This window comes from Cydia pomonella, chromosome 21 (genome assembly GCF_033807575.1).
Source record: "Cydia pomonella isolate Wapato2018A chromosome 21, ilCydPomo1, whole genome shotgun sequence".
Taxonomy (NCBI): Eukaryota; Metazoa; Arthropoda; class Insecta; order Lepidoptera; family Tortricidae; genus Cydia; species Cydia pomonella.
The window spans coordinates 3415699-3435379 of NC_084723.1; the positions used below are offsets into that span (position 1 = coordinate 3415699).

General features: G+C 38.3%; 1 protein-coding gene across 8 annotated transcripts in view; it reads right to left on the reverse strand.

The window, feature by feature from the left end:
- The window catches only part of LOC133529761 (cGMP-specific 3',5'-cyclic phosphodiesterase-like), a 209006-nt gene that overhangs the window by 26734 nt on the left and 162591 nt on the right, over positions 1 to 19681 (reverse strand). For all 8 annotated transcript variants that reach the window (XR_009801207.1, XR_009801204.1, XR_009801205.1 and 5 more), the window contains 2 exons: positions 18566 to 18683; positions 1908 to 2034 (listed from right to left, as the gene is read on the reverse strand). Coding sequence is in view for 2 of the 8 variants with exons in the window: in XM_061867562.1 (XP_061723546.1) it covers positions 1908 to 2034; positions 18566 to 18683 (245 nt within the window). In the remaining 6 variants the exon portion in view is untranslated. The remainder of the gene's footprint in view (positions 1 to 1907; positions 2035 to 18565; positions 18684 to 19681) is intronic.

Consider the following 19681-nt stretch of genomic DNA (forward strand, 5'->3'; position numbering starts at 1 on the left):
GTTTATTTTATACTTCATCCCTTTTAGCCTAGACCCTTATTTACTAAATTTCAGTATTACTTTCCAAAGGTTTCAATAGAGTTGAGGAAATTAATAGTATTTCAGCTTTCAAAGCTTTTGTAGTAAAGTTTAGCCAGGCTAAGACATTACAAATCCCAACACCTAAGTACAAATACCAAACACCACTGCCAAAGTTTCAACACAAATGGGTGGAAACACAATTAAAAACTTATAAATAAAAAACTTGTCCCAGGTTGAGACCGCTTGGTAAGGTGCCCAGAAGGCTGGCTGCATTGCCCCTCTATATGATAGCAATGCTTATCCGCTGGGCCAAATACAGGCCAGCCCTCTGGTTACCCGAAGCCTCTATAAGGCGCTTTGGTAACTCCTTATAATGGCGGCGCGCGCTAGGCCCCCATGGACCTAGCGTTTCAACCCCAAACACCGCAAATATGTAACTACTGCCGAGGTTGACATATTTGCGACGCTTGAGGCTTTCGGCAGAGGATGCGGCCGCACCAGCGTCAACTTTGGTGCCTGGAATATGGGACGGTGCCAGGGTATCTACGCATGTAGCATCCCAGACAAGGTGCCGTCCCATACTCCAAGGCACCAACGTCATTCCGTCGGGCCTCTTGCATCATCCCTGACCAGGCCGTTGGGCTCGAGGACCGCCATACATATCGCTCTCCGAATCGCGCTTAAAGTGGTATGGCCATGTCATGAGGAGGCCAGAAGATGACATGACTTGACAAGTCCTGACGGCTCCAAAAGATCGGGCAGAGGTAGACCCCTTACAGACGGACGACGACCCGGAACAGATACGCCTGGCGAAGAATGACGAGGAGAGCCGACCCCAAATGACATGGGAAAAGGCTGAGGCAAAGAAGTATATAGATTCTTAATATTTGTTCATACCGAAGTTTATGAATGGTATGATAGATTTATAGCGCTACAAAAGACATTGTAACGGGATCCCGATTTCTTACGATTGTGATATGTTTGTCGCACATACTCATACCATTGGGGAAACACTAAACCGTTCGGGCATTCTCGGCTTCGTTCGGCTCAACATTGCTCTGAGCAATGTCCCTTTAACGTCCCTTTGCGTGCACGACCACAAATAAGATACTGACTTGAATTTTGACAACCCTAAATAGCTGAACGGGATACATTAGAAAGAGACAGCATAATTTGTCCCTGAATCGCTGTCAAAGTTCGGTTTCGTAGGATGTGTCATTTCTGTAGGGTAGTACTATTATTTATTCTGTGCTCATACCGCCCTGGAATCCCCATACGCGTTCGTTGTAGTGATATGGTGTTTTGTCTGATCATCTGCTCAATATAAATACTCCCACTATCCTGCCGTGGCAGCATGGTTCCATTTTTATCACTTGTCACTATGCCCGTCAATTTCGCGGTAAACATACTTGTTAGAACACTGATAAATATTATAAATAATAAATATTATAGGACATTATTACACAAATTGACTAAAGTCCCACGGTAAGCTCAATAAGGCTTGTGTTGCGGGTACTTAGACAACGATATATATTATATAATATATGAATATTTATAAATACTTAAATACATAGAAAACACTCATGACTCAGGAACAAATATCCGTGCTCATCACACGAATAAATGCCCTTCCCAGGATTTGAACCCGGGATCATCGGCTTCATAGGCAGGGTCACTACCCACTAGGCCAGTGTCGTACTGGTGTCGACAGGAATATTGTATGTAAGTTAATTTTGTATTCAGCAGAAACGTCTAAGTCTCGGTAGCTCAGTTGGAGAGCGGCGGGCAGGTATCCCGCCATGGTTGTTGGAGTTGAGCCCGAGACAGTGAGTTTTTCCAGTTTTCCTTGATTCCTAATCATTGTGTGTTGTGTTTTTCACACAAACCTGGGATCTGCGTATGCATTTTTGATGTTGATGTGGTGTTTTGTCTGAGCGGCAACGCCCGCTACTCCAACGCCGAATGGGATCCTGATTTCTTGCGATTGTGCTGTGCTCAAGGCCTCGGTTAAATCTGAAAGCAAAAGAGTTTATAAACTTACAAGTCTCCGGAGACAAAGTTAATAGTATTTTATGCAACAGTTGTATAAGAAGGGTCAAAAAAGGCGAGTGGCGTGAGTTACAATGTGAGCCGGAGCCGAAGGCGTAGGCGAACATTGTAAAGGAATACGCCACGAGCATTTTTTGACCTACTTATACAACGTTGCATACAATATTTTTCCTACGAGTCAACAAAAATAAATCTTAATTTAGGTAAACAAATTACAGCAAAAGTATATAGCCAAGACGCGCGAGCATACCTTGTTACGCGCCCGGCCCGCCCCGGGCCGCGGCCGGCCGGTCGGCGACACCTCCTCGTAACTCATGAGGCCCTGGTACTTGCTACTTGCTAAATTAAATTTTTGGACAGTTTTTTCTCAATTTTGGCCACCGTAGCCTACGGAGACTAACAAGCAACGCCAAGCGGTCTTCGTAGTCTATGGGTGTTGCTATATTACGGGTGTCACATGCGTGTTTCTGATTTATGAAGTAATTATTTTTACTATGCAACCAAATGAATATTTTGTAAGTTGGCAGCAATGCACTTAGTTTAAAACTGTATTTGTTTTGGTTTTGTTAGGTTAGTAGCCATTAATCGCAGTAACGTTATAGCGATTAAAAGCACAAGAGCTTTTATGAGGAATAGACAACATAGACTTTTCTTGAAACCTTTTATGTATGTTCTTATATTCGTGTTAATGAATGCATAAATGAGTATGAGAGGAGTAGGAAAAAAATTTAGTGAACTACATTTTTTCCTTTATAATTAGGGAATAAAACATGTTGTTCTTAAAAAGATTAGTTATTTCGCAACGTGTTTAGCTGGTTTGAACCGTTAACTATTTGAACATTTCTAAAAAAGCTACACCATCCTGCATTAGGGAATGCCTGGTCATGGTCAGACTGCCTTCAACAGCAATTAAAAAGCGGACACTTTTTATGGAGTTTTTCATCTACACCCATTGAGTTATTATCACTATAGAGAAGCCATATGAAACAATGAAATTATTGCAATCGCAAGTACGAAGCGAGCAAAACGTCGTAAGCGCCGTAAAAAATCATGGCGCTTACGCGTTTAAGTCGCGAGATTCACGCTCCGCTTCTATGGTTTGTTGTCAAAACAACAACAACTCATGGTGCAAAATACTGGTTCTCTGTACCATTTCTATACGTAGTAATAATAGATCAATGTCTACACCCAAATTAAGTATAAGTAATCAAGAAAAAAAAACATCATCGAAACCACAGTCAAAAACAAAAAGGTAAGGTAGAACTACTAGTGCTCGACGCTGCACTAGTCACCGACATGGGCACTTTATTTCATGGAAATATAGCTTAAATTGGAACAACGACGATTTTTCTGTATTCGAACTTAATCCTTGTCACTTTGACATAAAGTGCCCATGTCGAGTACTAGTGCAGCGTCGAGCACTAGTACTTCTACCTTATCGTGAATAGGTAAATTTTCTGATAGACCGGACAAAATTTAACCTCTTCTAATATTTATGATGCTTCTAACAATTGTGGGAAAGATTTTCCATTCTTTTTGTGTCCACTGAAAGCTCTGTACTTATAGTTGACATCAAGCAAAAATAACTCATATTTTTTTGTCTTTCATTATTTTATTGATTTTATAAGTAGTCTGTATATTGTGCTCCATTTTAATCTCGTTCGTTCATTTGCATATGATTTAAAATGTTGAAAGCTTTTACAACAGCTTAGTGAATAAAATAAAGCATATAACATGCTTTTTATAAAATAAATGGCCTTTGTATTCAGTACGCAGTATTAACATACATGTAAGTATTTAAGTAGTATTTACCTACACAGTGGCTACTTTTTAGGGTTCCGTAGGCAAATGGCAAAAAACGGAACCCTTATAGATTCGTCATGTCCGTCTGTCTGTCCGTTTATGCCACAGCCACTTTTTTCCGAAACTATAAGAACTATACTGTTCAAACTTGGTAAGTAGATGTATTCTATGAACCGCATTAAGATTTTCACACAAAAATAGAAAAAAAAAACAATAAATTTGAGGGTTCCCCATACTTAGAACTGAAACACAAAAATTTTTTTTTCAACAAACCCATACGTGTGGGGTATCTTAGGTAGGATAGGTCTTCAAAAATGATATTGATACTTTCAAAGTGGTAAAATGTGTCCCCCCCCCCCTGTAACTTCTAAAATAAGAGAATAATAAAACTAAAAAAATCGACGAACGAGATCTAGTAAGTAGTTTTTTTTAATATGTCATAAATGGTACGGAACCCTTCATGGGCGAGTCCGACTCGCACTTGGCCGCTTTTTTTACAAAGGAAAATGATAATGCTTTAAGTAGACTATAAAATATGAGCCAACTTAACATCAAGCCAATCAACTTTGTAACTTATGAAAATTCTCTTTGGCACATTGCTACTTGTATTCAGGGATCGGAAACCGGTATTTTTTGTATGGGAACGAAAACGGTATTTTTTCGTTCTTTGTTAATTATTTCCTTTCTAATTGGGCAATCTAATAATACGAAGTCGTTATCTAAAAACACAACCGAGTCCTATATTTGGAGTATAAAATAAACCGAAATATATGTTTATTTCAAAGTATTTCCAAAAAACCGGTTCCGATCCCTGCAGTTGTAATACAGCAGGGACGTACATCAATGGCGTGTCCTAAGGTCCTAACTGATTCACTAGGCAAATTATTTTACAGTAAAAATTAAAAAAAAATTAAAAATTCTTTATTTCAGATCACAAAGCGATCCATATTTTGTTAGTACACAGTACATATGGCGCTAATTTTCCGCACGCGTGCGGAAATCAGCACTTTCCGTGCATATATCGAAACTTTAAGAAGTTTAAGAGCCATACGTACTGTAAAACGTTGTAGGATACACGTGCGAATAGGTAATTCGCAACTCGTGTCGATTTAAAACACTCCCTTCGGTCGTGTTTTAATTTATCACCACTCGTTGCAAATTTCCTATTTTCTGCACTTGTATCGTAAATAACTTTTTTTTTTTTTTTTTTATAACGATAGGCAAGCGTTTGACCACGATCTCACCTGATGGTAAGTGATGATGCAGTCTACGGTGGAGCACGCTTACCTATGAGATACCTATGTACCCTAGCCTTGAAGAGACCCAGATTGTACTCATGCGGAAACACAGACTCGGGCAGGGCATTCCACTCCTTGGCAGTTCGCATAAGAAATGTTGAAGCAAAACGCTTCGTGCGTATTTGTGGAATACCTACCATGAAGCGGTGCCGGAGTGCCGATTGTCTGGTAGTCCGATGGTGAAATGGGGACGGAGGAATAAGGTTGTGCAGTTCCTCGGCACACTCTCCGAAATGTATCCTGTAAAAGATCGTTAAGCTGGCAACCTTGCGACGATGCTCCAGACTTTGGAGTCGAGCATTCGTCAGATCGTCATCATTAATGATTCTCTTGGCTCTCCTCTCAACTGACTCGAGTGCCTCAAGCTGGTATTTTGCTGAACCATCCCACAGATGCGAACAGTATTCCACACACGATCGCACTTGTGCTAGGTAAAGGTCGAGCAGTTGCCTAGGTGTAAAATACTGCCTCACCTTGTTGAGGATGCCCAGCTTTTTTGCTGCTAACTGTGCTTTCGACTCGATGTGCGGGCCGAAGTTGAGTTTCGAAGTCAGCGAGATTCCGAGAAGCTCAAGATGGTCGGTTATCGGAAGGGATACATTTCGGAAAGTAGGAGTCAGATGGAATGGACTCCGTTTCTACTAATAAACTATTCCTCGTCATGTTTATTTGATCTTCGGGTCACCGAACGTTTTCATGCAGACCCCGAAAACAGAAGTTCCTTACATTCTTAACAACTGACAATGAAATACAACCCTTATTATAGTGATAGAAGGTCCACTTTACTTCGGCAAGAGATAGCACTCGGTGGTTCATTAATATTGCTAGCATTATCTTAACCAGAGACAAGGAAATGTTAAAGACTAATGTATTTACTAAGTCGCTTTTCTCATTATTGTTGCAGATGGACCACCACAAGAATATTTTATAAGTAGCTTAATTAATAAGAATAAGAAGTTACTTTAGTTACCAATTACAACTTATTTAATAGAGTCTGTTCGGAAAGAGAAAAGTCATGGAATGTATTGGGCCCCATACATTCCACGACTCTTCTCTTTCCTCACAGACTAGCGGGAAAATGTGTATTGGGTAACATTCAGAGCTGCAGACCAGGTATTTTTATAGAGGAGGGATAACTGTCTGTTAAATGTATATGTCAGACCAGTTTCAGTCATATGAACAGAGTTTTGAAGTCAAAAATGAATAGCTTCGTCTATATATCGTCGCTTCTTGACAGTCACTATTTACGTACTGGTCTCTGCCTAAACGAAGGCGTGGGTACGAAGTTTCCTAAGAAAAGGTTACTTTGAGAGTTAGAAATGGCAATTCTTTTGTATAAGATTAAAGTGGAGTCCAGACGGGTCAGTTCGGTCGATTTGATCAGAAAAGAAATTGGCGTCAATCTCCAATTTTAGTTTTATGGTGATATTTGAGCGCTCTTTTAAAAATGTCCTCAAATGCGAATACTAGAGATACAAATTGGTATTCTTGCGTCCGCACCACCATTTTGTCGGTAAAATTGATAATAATCGGCGATCGAAGTGAGCCAAATTAGTCTGATTTGATCGGACAATTTAATCAGATTGACGAAAAATTGTCCCGTCTGGACTCCACATAAGTATTTTTTTTTATACTACGTCGGTGGCGAACAAGCATACGGCCCGCCTGATGGTAAACAGTCTCCGTAGCCTATGTACGCCTGCAACTCCAGAGGAGTTACATGCGCGTTGCCGACCCTAAACCCCCCTTCGTTGCGTTGAGTTGAATAAGTATGGATGTATCAGGCCAATTTCGGGGAATTTATTATTTTAACCACGACGGTAAGCCTGCCAACGCTTGTTATTCAGTATTAAAGTACGTCTAAGCTAACTCTGCGTCGATTTGAATCGAATACAATGTGTTTATCACATTTAAAGCGTTCGCAATTTTTTTATAAAGATAAAGATTCATAGTTTATTTTCCAAGTAGGCACATTACAATGCGCTTATGAACGTCAAATAAAGATACGCCAGCTCTAACACCTATGACCCGAGAAGTTTTAAATCCGTCCTAAATTGTAGGAGGGTATCCCAATACGGGACCAGCAAGAAACTCGGCTTATTGTATGGGAAGTTTCATACCCTTTTCATACCGCTAAATGTGGTTGGTACAGCTGGCCCTTAATCATTGCAAATGTTATGTAAACTTAGTTTGGTCCAAGTCTAATTTACGAATACGATTTACCGTGATGTTCACCAGAAGGTGTTTGTGAATTTAAAAGACAAAATTTTAATCTCTTTTTAGGGTAGGTATTAAACATTCTTGTTTTGATTAAATTTAGATTTTTTTTTTTTACAAGTCTAATGAAAAATATTTGCGTAACACTGGTGGTATTAACACTGTAAACTCCCACAAGGAGCATCTATTGTAAAGATTTTTTATTTACACATACATTTTGTGAGTTTCCTTTCAAAATTAAATGTCTAAAGCAATTTTAGTCACGTAATGGCAGCGTCGCTGCCAAAAAGGTGTTTTTCACTAAGTTATTACAGAAACAATTTGTCACAACAATTGTCATTATCTCTAAATCAAGGAGGATTTCAAAGTTGGAACCTTTTACTAAACTTAGACACATATGACAACAGTACTTCCTCAACGGATCTAAACGAAGCCAACTTTACGACCTTAATACTTAATGAAACCTTACAAAGGAAGGTCTTAAGTCTTAATCCGGCATGGAATGATTAACAATAATCTCATTGTCAGTATAAAGTGGGCCGGACAAAGCGAAAAGCCCTTTTTGTTGTTATAGGGCCTTTGCTTTGTTGAACGCTTAAGGGTTTTATGCATATATGTGGGTGCTGGTATACTGAGATCTAGCCTGTAACAACATTGTGGTAAACGATCACTAAAGGACCATTCCCGAGATTTCGTATATTGACAATAATTTTATTGCGCAAAATTTGATTCATAAAGATGCGTATACCTATGCACTACTATGGCTCGATTTGGTCAATAATAAAACAGACGTAAATTTAAATGAATAAAAAAGTTCAAAGTTCAAAGTCAAAGTAAAAATAAAATATTAAAGTTTCAAAACGAAATAAAAAAATATTTTTCGGTTTCTAATATTTTATCGAATAACAAATTGTGTGGCTGAGGAACGGACGTATGGATGTATTTTATTGGATATATGTACTACTTTAAGAGCGTCTTAGCAATAATACTGAAAAATAAGAAATCCCGTTCATCATCACGTAAAAGATAATTCTCCAAATAACTAAAACTCAGCCAAGTTCTAGCTTTTCGAGCCCCTGTTTGACCCTATAATTTTCCCAGCCCTTAAGTTTGTAATGTTCGTCAGGACGAATAGGCCCTCTTTTTGTATTTTATTCTTAACCAAAATCATTAGGAGTACTAATAATCGAGGAGGCTTGAACCCATTACTCGTACCTTGACTTCGTATATTGACAATAATTTTATTGCGCAAAATTTGATTCATAAAGATGCGTATACCTATGCACTACTATGGCTCGATTTGGTCAATAATAAAACAGACGTAAATTTAAATGAATAAAAAAGTTCAAAGTTCAAAGTCAAAGTAAAAATAAAATATTAAAGTTTCAAAACAAAAAAAAAAAAAATCGGTTTCTATTTTATCGAATAACAAATTGTGTGGCTGAGGAACGGACGTATGGATGTATTTTATTGGATATACTACTTTAAGAGCGTCTTAGCAATAATACTGAAAAATAAGAAATCCTGTTCATCATCACGTAAAAGATAATTCTCCAAATAACTAAAAATCAGCCAAGTTCCAGCTTTTCGAGCCCCTGTTTGACCCTATAATTTTCCCAGCCCTTAAGTTTGTAATGTTCGTCAGGACGAATATAACCTTTGGCCCTCTTTTTGTATTTTATTCTTAACCAAAATCATTAGGAGTACTAAGAATCGAGGAGACTTGAACCCATTACTCGTACCTTGACTTTTTTCTGTCAAATAAAGGGCTAATAGATATTTCACCAAGTTTCCTGAGAGAGAATGGCTTTTGGGATTAAGTTCGCCGTTTGTTCATTTGTGCAATAAAAAACAAATAAAATGTAAATATCTAAAACTTTATTGGCCCATAATTGTTTTATTTACCCCGTACTTTAATTGCGTAATTTGATTTCTAATTCCGACTGCTCCAACAAAACGTTATTTGCAACCTTTATTTTATTTTAGAGACGTTTCATTGCTATACGAAATTAAACCTTAAAACCCAGTAAATTGTACGCGATAAATAAATCGGCCAAGAGCATGTCGGGCTATGCTCAGTGTAGGGTTTCGTAGTTACCATTCTGTCGGAACAGGTTAAACGGAGGTTATGAATAAGTAAGTATCATGTAGGTACATTACAAGCATAAGGGAGTGCCTTTGTAGCGCCTTGTACGAATTTTTATTAAGAAAAGAACATTTTTGCAATAACTCATAAACAGCTGGACCGATCATTGAAAGTATTTACTTAGCTTTTGTGTCACGATTTTTGGACCCATGGTTCAGAAGTTAGAGGGGGGGTAGGACACATTGTTTTTTCTTTCGGAGTGATTATTCCGAAAAAAATAACTTTATCAAAAAATGATTTTTGGAGACCCTTATTCGTTTTGAAAGACCTATCCAACGATACCCCACACTGTTGGGTCAAAGAGAAAAATAATAATGTTGCATAGGAGGTTTTTATTTTACTGTTCTGTTTCCATGTATATATGATTTTATATATACATGCCAAATTGCAGCTTTCTAGCACTGCCAATACGGAGCAAGGCCGCGGACGGACGGACAGACGGACATGGCGAAACTATAAGGGTTTCTAGGTGACTACGAAGCCCTAAAAAGGAAATGCTAGTTAAAAACAACTGACTGTAAGCAGGTTCAAAGTATGTTGGACATTTTAAAGTATACCAAAGTATTATATTAAATTTTATTTATTGATTCAAAAAATTTACACAGCATTACAGCGAACTAATACACTATTATTGTATTTATTTATTAGATATTTATTGTGATGTCCATTTGTGGACATAGGCCTCTATCTAATAAATAAATAAATACAATAATTAGTAACATAACTTATCAACCTAAATTATAAGAATGCATGGGACAATAATTAAAAATGAAATTCAGTATTTATCTTTATAATTGTATAAATTTACACTGCAAATTATGAAATATTATTAATACTAAATCTATTTACAAAATCATTGCATGTTTTGAAACCAATGTAATATTTATTGGAATAAATGGCTCTACTACTACTACTAATACACTATTAAACAACCAATTAACCAACAGCTGAGTGGAGACCTTTTCAGTGACGCTAAATAATAAATTGATTCTGTCGTCTCATGTATTACCTAAACTTAAGCGTTTTCTGAATAAATTTCTTCTATTCTATTCAATTCAATTAGTTCGAAACTCAAATGGCTCAGAAATTAAAGTCAGTGATCGTACCTACAAGGGGTTAACGCAAATAGCGTTGTTCTCTCGTAAAGAAACGTCAAACGATTAGATTTTTATGAGAGCCTCTCTTACGGACCTAATTTAAAATCAACAGTTGAGAGAGGGACGTTGTTTAGCGAAAACGATCCATCCTCTAAAATTGGTCATTTAAATGGACTTTTCCTTTTGGCAGAAAGTTCAAATTTTATTGACAGAATTTTGTGGATTCTCTAAATTACGTTCGTTGAAAATAAAAATACTATTGTGCCAATCTTTAATTGTCTATCAGTGAACGACTTTCCAATAAATTATAATTAACTAAATAAGTAGGTATCTACTTTATTAATTTCAGCGGAATTTCGTGTTCGTTAATTTTTTTAAAGAAAATTTCACGTTGATCAGTTCGTTAATCAAATTCTGATGTCAAAGTGACAGTTCTGATTGAAGAAATGTCACTTTTAACGGCTGATAGATCATATCTATAACAAATCCCAATCAAATTCATAACCTATTATTACAAACAAAATAAACCTATGGTACACCACGCTTCAACTTATACCTACATTACTTCTTGAAGCAGTCGGGAACCGATTGCAACTTGATTTGGAGGCCAAAGAGGGCTGCCGTTTTTGTGCTCACCAGTTGACGCTACAGTAGACGGTCTAGAAAAATAGCTCTCAAATTTTCTTAATAAAAAAAATACGTTGTATAAGTACACAAAAGTATTTTAACTTAACGTTTAAATTTGCCGCGTTTCGACCTATTTAATTTTGAATATATTTTAGTTGAGTGAGTCTCGCACAAGAACTCAATTCGCATCGGCTTGTCTAATTTCAGCATATTGAGTACTTTCACGATCGGTTCATGGAGAAAAGGAAAGCAAAATTAGCTCCGGGTTCCCTACGAATATTTGTGACGCGCCGCCCATGGTGTAACGTATGTGTAAAGTGTGTGAGGTCTTCCTTGACCAAAGTACAGCAATAAATATCTAATAGCGTATTGTTCGCCAGGGACGAGACGATTGTTCAAGTTTATGGCTTATTGATAGCGTCAGATACCGGCGCTGTCAAACTATTAGCAAATTAGTTTGGAAATGGCGGGCTTCAACACTTTGAACGGAGAATTTCAATGACAATTTTCGGTCACACTTTGGACTTAATTATAAAAAAAAAACACCAAGAAACAGGTTTTGACCGTATTTTTATAACTTAAGGCTAGGTCCACACGGTGTTAATTTTTCCCGTATACCGTATTTATTTTTAGAATTTATAGCCTGGAGTATGCAAACATACAACTATGTTACCGATTGTTACCGTCCGTGCCCTTTCACTAATGAAAAAAAAAAAATTGCCTTGGTTCCAAGGTATCGTCGGACAAAAAACCTGCAGTACAAAGTAGAATGGTCCAGCACCAATTTCACGCAATTTCAAGTAAAATTATATGACATGGACTCAGTCGGTTTTAAAGCGCGACCAGAAATATATGAGCATTGTCAAGAGGGCGCTGTCATTCTCATGTATAGGTTGACAGTTCAGTTTAGTATGAAAAATTTAGTTCCAATGAAATTCCGCAATGTGGCGCGTGATCATAAACTGGTCAGGCTTTACTTGTCATCGCAGTTTTTAAACGTCATACCAAAACGCCAAACCGTGATAATAAATATGGTAATGTCCTATTTAACTTTCATTTATTTTCATCATTTCCGCCCACAACTCCCAGATATTAGCGAACCAAACCACTGTTTTGATTCATTCAGTTCCCGGAACGTATACATCACGGCCGACATTACTCACCCTGTTTAACAAACAAGCATAACGCTTATTTCATATCTTGACGTGGGGGTGGAACTATTTTGGTCTTTAGTTTTTGGAACACCTTTTCCTTACTATCAGTACCCATAGTGTAAGTTTATTCGATAGCGTGACGTGACGTACGCGTTTGCGTTAAGTCTCATTTTGTACGGCATTTTGAGTTTCCATAAACGTCCCGCGTGGCGCGCTGTTGGTAAATCCCATACAAAATGAGACTTAACGCAAACGCGTACGTCACGTCACGCTATCGAATGAATGTACACTAGGGGTTCTGGTTTCTATGGCACGTGTATATACGCTAATTTTATTTAGGTATAATTCAGTAACTTTGTCGCCTTAGTAAATTTAGTCTACTCTAAAAACGCCTTGAGAAGGTATTATCAAAAACTAAGTTAGTTCTTTTTAGGGTTCCGTACCCAAAGGGTCAAACGGGATCCTATTACTGAGACTTCGCTGTCCGTCCGTCCGTCTGTCACCAGGCTGTATCTCATGAACCGTGATAGCTAGACAGTTGAAATTTTCACAGGTGATGTATTTCTGTTGCCGCTATAACAACAAATACTATAAAACAGAACAAAATAATCTTAATAATGAACCTCCAGGTCTATGATTCTTAAGTATGTTAAGTACTCTACATTGTACTTCAAATCCATTTGTATATGTGACTGTTTGTGTTCTAAATAAAAAAAATAAAAAAATATTTAAGGGGGGTCCCATACAACAAACATAATTTTTTTGCCGTTTTTATAAATAATGGTACGGAACCCTTCGTGCGCGAGTCCGACTCGCACTTGCCCGGTTTTTTCCTTTAGGGTTATAATCGCCCAAATCTAAAAAACACGACATTTTCGCGGTTTTTTCAATTTTTGACAAAGTTGCGTTCGGCGCTCAAGGATACAAACTAGGAATTTATACAGGTGTTTATTTAGTCCTCTGCAATAATTTACGTACTAAGCGAAAAAAAAAGTGTCACGAAAATTTCATGACAGTTCACGTTAGTGGAGGGGGGTAAGGTATAAGGACTAAGGAGACCTCACGTGTATTTTTCTACAGAGAACGAAACTAAGAAAAAATGTACCACATGAGTAGATACCTTTTCTTGATTTCGTTTAACATAAATCTTCACTTCGCACTTCAAAATTACGAAAATATTATCACATTCATAATGAAAATAGAAAAAAAAATTATTTTATACAATATCTTAAAATTTGGTCGAATGAAAAAGTTTCAAAAAAATATACGTGAGGCTATGTGGGGGAGGGGTAAATAATAAATAAATATTATAGGACATTATTACACAAATTGACTAAGTCCCACAGTAAGCTCAATAAGGCTTGTGTTGTAGGTACCTAGACAACGATATCTATAATATATAATTATAAATACTTAAATACATAGAAAACACCCATGACTCAGAAACAAATATTCGTGTTCATCACACAAATATATGCTCTTACCAGGATTTGAACCCGGGACCATTAGCTTCATAGGCAGGGTCACTACCCACTAGGCCAGACCGGTCGTCAAGAAACCCACCAAATATCATTAATTTGGGTCAAAAAGTAAACGAAAGTACCTCGCGTGATTTGTGCACAAGCCCTAGTTCGGATCTACTGCTGTCGTTTATGTAGAACGCGATCGTGAACGAAGGTAATGTACGCAAGCGATCAAGCGTTTCACCTTGCTTCATATTCCTATTGCGATTCGAATAGATACTCGCTTCACTATATTATATACCTAATCATCATCTTGGTCCAGGTCTATAATAAAATACCAAGAAATATAAAAAAAACGGTACACTTAACCAGAGGCGGCGTTTTGGCCCACGTCGCCCACGCCTACGGCCTCGCGGTCCGAGGGGCCTCGCGCCTCGAATAAGTATATCTCGGACACAACATAACATAAAAATGTTCTTTACTTCTTGCACCACCAGAGGGCCTCGCTAAATGTAAGGTACATTTAGCGAGGCCCTCTTCCCACATAAAATTTTAGTCTTGCCCCGCCACTGCACCTAACCAGTTCAAGAAATCCTTAACTAAATGGCTGTTAAATAAATGCTTTTACTCCATAAGTGACTTTCTGAACACTGCTGAACATGACTATGATGAATAATATGAAGGATTATACTATCGGATGTCTTAGATTAATTTATTCAGCTTTAATGATTTAATGAATTGTAATTTTATTTTATTATTCATTTTAATTTTAATTATTCCTTTGATCGCATGACACGATAAACTGTAATATTTGCATGCTCAATTGTGAGTCCAGTACACTGTACAACAAACTTTATGTCACCATCTACAATCCCTGTATTCTGGCAAATAAATAATTTGTATTTGTAGTTGTATCCTATCAGCTAAAGTCATTTGGAACAATCGATGATACTGCCTATGAAGCCGATGGTCCCGGGTTTAAATCCTTTAATCCGTTTAAATTTGACGACCGGTTTGGCCTAGTGGGTAGTGACCCTGCCTATGAAGCTGATGGTCCCGGGTTCAAATCCTGGTAAGGGCATTTATTCGTGTGATGAGCATGGATATTTGTTCCTGAGTCATGGGTGTTTTCTATGTATTTAAATATTTATAAATATTTATATATTATATATATCGTTGTCTAAGTACCCTCAACACAAGCCTTATTTTGAGCTTACTGTGGGACTTAGTCAATTTGTGTAATAATATCCTATAAAAAAAAATCCTGATAAGGGCATTTATTTGTGTAATTAGCTCGGGTTTTTTCCACGGGTTCCTGAGTCATGGGCGTTGTGAGTACTACACGACGATAAATATAATAGATAGATACAGATAAATACTTAAATACATAAATAATATCCATAACTCAGAAATAAATATCAGGGAGCAACACACAAATAAATGCCCTTACAAGGATTTGAATTGAACCCGGGACCCCCTGCTCCATAATAATATGTTCTTAATATCAAGCCATAAGAATAAATTTAATAATTAAAAGTCTTAAACAATGTAGTTGTTGGCGATTTTATTCCCTGTCCACTTAATTGTTTCTAATTTATTATGATATGATGCATTAAGCTGACTTTAATAATTTTGATTGAATTGTATATTGATACTAACTGTTATTTTTTTTTTTTTTTTTTTATTTTTTGAAAGACGTAATTTTATTGACAATAACAATATACATAATGGATATATACAGATGATTACTATAACTAGCTTATATCTAAAATAGGCCCTTGAGGCATTGTACCAAGGATGCTGGCGGCATTTCCTCGTTGTATCGCAATACTGATACGTTGTGTTACTGTTACTGTTATTTTTTATATTAATGCGAAATACAACAAACTGATTATCATCATATGACTATGAAATGTGTAATTTTTAGTAAAATTGTATATTCTGTGATAAGTAAATCATATAATATGAAGCGCTGGTGGCCTAGCGGTAAGAGCGTGCGACTTGCAATCCGGAGGTCGCGGGTTCAAACCCCGGCTCGTACCAATGAGTTTTTCGGAACTTATGTACGAAATATCATTTGATATTCACCAGTCGTTTTTCGGTGAAGGGAAACATCGTGAGGAAACCGGACTAATCCCAACAAGGCCTAGTTTACCCTCTGGGTTGGAAGGTCAGATGGCAGTCGCTTTCGTAAAAACTAGTGCCTACGCCAAATCTTGGGGTTAGTTGTCAAGCGGACCCCAGGCTCCCATCAGCCGTGGCAAAATGCCGGGACACCGCGAGGAAGAAGAAGAAGTAAATCATATAATATATATCGATGATATATACTTATATTACCCTTATGCGTGTCACCAGTACCACACAAAAATCATAAAACACGCCTTCAAAATCGTGATGGCAGCTGGAGTATCTATGAAGAGAATAGCATGTTTATGTCAATAAGCTCTTGATTTATTGATATAAACCTGCTATTTTATTTGACTTCACATTACTGATTAAACTGACAAAATGTTGTTTATAAAAAAAAAAAAAACCGTAGGCACAATAAAATATCAAATAATAACATGTACCTAATCTAAAAACTAGATCTTGTTTCAAATTAACGATAAATCGCAACGACAAAAATGATGTCAATTTATTTCACTGGATAATAATAAGTGAAAAAGCATAAGCATCTCTAAATTATACCTTTGACACTATCTACTCACTACGTAACATGCAATAAGTCACAGTGAGTATCGATAATTTCCACGCCGATTGTACGCCGGCGCCGGTCAAATTTATCGGCGGCTGCGGCGTGGTAAAATCGTCGGCGGCGGCGGCGCGCCGCACACGTCTATTCCTTACCTCCATCTTTCATAATACTGACGTTTATAGGAATTTAATAATTTTGTTTATATTTAAAAATATTAATTCTAATAACTTAATAGCCGTTTAAAATATTTTTACATAATTTTTAATCGTGGCTGAATGCCAAATAGGTCTGCGCCTTCGATGCCTAATTTGTCATGAAATTACAATATTTCGTTTAAAATTTAGCTGTCGGGAATTACCACCCTCGCTTACAAAATTTCACTTTCTCCCCTCATTGTACAATGTAGGTACTATTTATTAATTTGAGTTAAATATTAGGTAAGCTACAAGAATAGCAGCCCTTGTCATCTCCAAGTGCGTCGCGTATGTAAATGCAGTTTACGTCACATTATGTAAATCCACATGTTCTACACTTTATTTATATGCAACGGTATTTTATCTGTAGATTTTCAATATCACTACATAAACCCATCTGCTTTTCTATTTTTCTTTCTATTTGCGTTAAACTTGGGAAGCGCTAGAGAATTTTATGCGGTTTACAGTAACTTTACGATTTATTTAGAAGAAAGCTTTTAATATTTACAACATAAATATATCTATGTTTTTTATTCTGTGTTTTTCGTCATATAGGTAAAGAGTAATTGTAGAGAAGGTGCTAAGTCTAGATGGCGCTATAATGCGGCATCTATAGCCAACTGCAAGATTTACCAACTAGAAGGTACAACATATTTAGCGTAAAATAATATTCAATAATTCAAGTTTAAATTCTTAACGCAGCGGCTTACGTGAGCGAATAACTCGCGAACGCGAAGCGGCGCGGCGCGGGTGATCAATCTTTTGTTACCTATGGAAGTGTCCTACGTGGGCGATATCGTTGTGAACGCGAATGCCGTAGGGCCGCCGCGCCGCGCCGCGTTGCATCGCGTGTTAGTAAGATCATGTATCGGAAACCGGTATTCTTTGTATGGGAATTATTTCATATCTATTTGGGCAATTTAATAATACGATGTAGTTATCTAAAAACACAACTGAGTCCTACATTTGGAGTATGAAATAAATCGAAATATATGGTTATTTCAAAGTTTTTGCAAAAAAACCTGTTCCGATCCCTGCTTGAGACATATTAGTGAGAACGCGGCTTCGTATACGAAGGGGCGCGCTAAAAGCTAGGGAAGTACTAAGTATGTTCAATCCGAACTATCCGAAGCTATGCAAAGTTGGAGCCTCTGAAAGCTATTTTAATTATATAATTATTTTGAGTACTTTTGTGCCTTTAGTCAGGAACAAACTGCCACCGACGTAGCACACTCATTCACTAATTACCTGTGCCTCTTATGGCGTCGAAACAGCCAATTTTGAAGATAGCGGTTAGGCGGAGGCGTGCCATAAGTCAGGAACAAACTGCCACCCACGTAGCACACACGTTCACTAGTTACCTGTGTCTCTCGTGACGTCGAACAGCTTAGCTTGAAGATGGCGGTTAGGCAGCGTGCCATTAGTCAGGAACAAACTGCCACCGACGTAGCACACTCATTCACTAATTACCTGTGCCTCTCATGGCGTCGAAACAGCCAATTTTGAAGATAGCGGTTAGGCGGAGGCGTGCCATTAGTCAGGAACAAACTGCCACCCACGTAGCACACACGTTCACTAGTTACCTGTGTCTCTCGTGACGTCGAACAGCTAAGCTTGAAGATGGCGGTTAGGCAGTGTGCCATTAGTCAGGAACAAACTGCCACCCACGTAACACACACGTTCATTAGTTACCTGTGTCTCTTGTGACGTCGAACAGCTTAGCTTGAAGATGGCGGTTAGGCAGCGTGCCATTACTCAGGAACGAATTGCCACCCATGTACCACTCACGTTCGCTAGTTACCTGTGTCTCTCGTGACGTCGAACAGCTTAGCTTGAAGATAGCGGTTAGGCGGCGTTCCTTTGGCCAGGAACAAACTGCCGCGATCGGCCGATGTTAGCAGGCACACGTTCACTAGGATCTGGAAAGTAGAAAGATAAAATGAATACGTGTGGGAATAAATATGTCGTAGGTCTAAACGTATCATGGACAGATCTAACCTGGGAGAGAAGCCCACAGATTACCAGTTCGCCAGACGATATTACTCTATCAGTTAATCGCAAATAGTCAGAGACTAACATTCCCATTCCAGGTTTCAGATTGACGACTAATATGAATTGAGAATGTGTGGCCGCTTGACGATTCCGGTCAGCGTCGACAGATATCGGACGGACAGTCCGTGGCCTTGAGTACAACCGAAACACATGAAGAGATAGCCGACTCATGTAGCTTCAACCAATATCAGACGATTGGTGGCAGGCGGTGCTACAGCGTGAAACTGACGAGTCTCAACCGCTATTGTGTAGTCGCAGAGGTGGCAGCAGACCATTCGCTTATGTGTGTATACCAGGGGTCACCAAAGGTCGGATCCGAACCGCCAAACTATATTATTTTTTTACTTATGTAATAAAATGAAGTAAAAATGAACCGCAATGGTCTTTTTTTTTATACTACGACTGTGGCAAACAAGCATACGGCCCGCCTGATGGTAAGCAGTCTCCGTAGCCTATATACGCGTGCAACTCCAGAGGAGTTACATGCGCGTTGCCGACCCTAAACCCGCCCCCCCCCCCTCGTTGAGCTCTGGCAACCTTACTCACCGGCAGGAACACAACACTACGAGTAGGGTCTAGTGTTATTTGGCTGCTGTTTTCTGTAAGGTGGAGGTACTTCCCCAGTTGGGCTCTGCTCTATATCTGGAATGACATCCACTGGCTGTGCCCTACCACACAAAGTGAGATGACATTCACAATGCCCATACCTCTCTTTTAGACGTGGTTTAAGGACGTACCCGGGTCCAAAAACTGGACCGCTGAAAAAACTAATTGGTGACCCCTGGTGTATGGCCGTTGGGCTAGGACGCGGCCGCCCGTTACGAGTGAACCAGAGACTGCAGGCGGACTGGTAATGTATTAACTC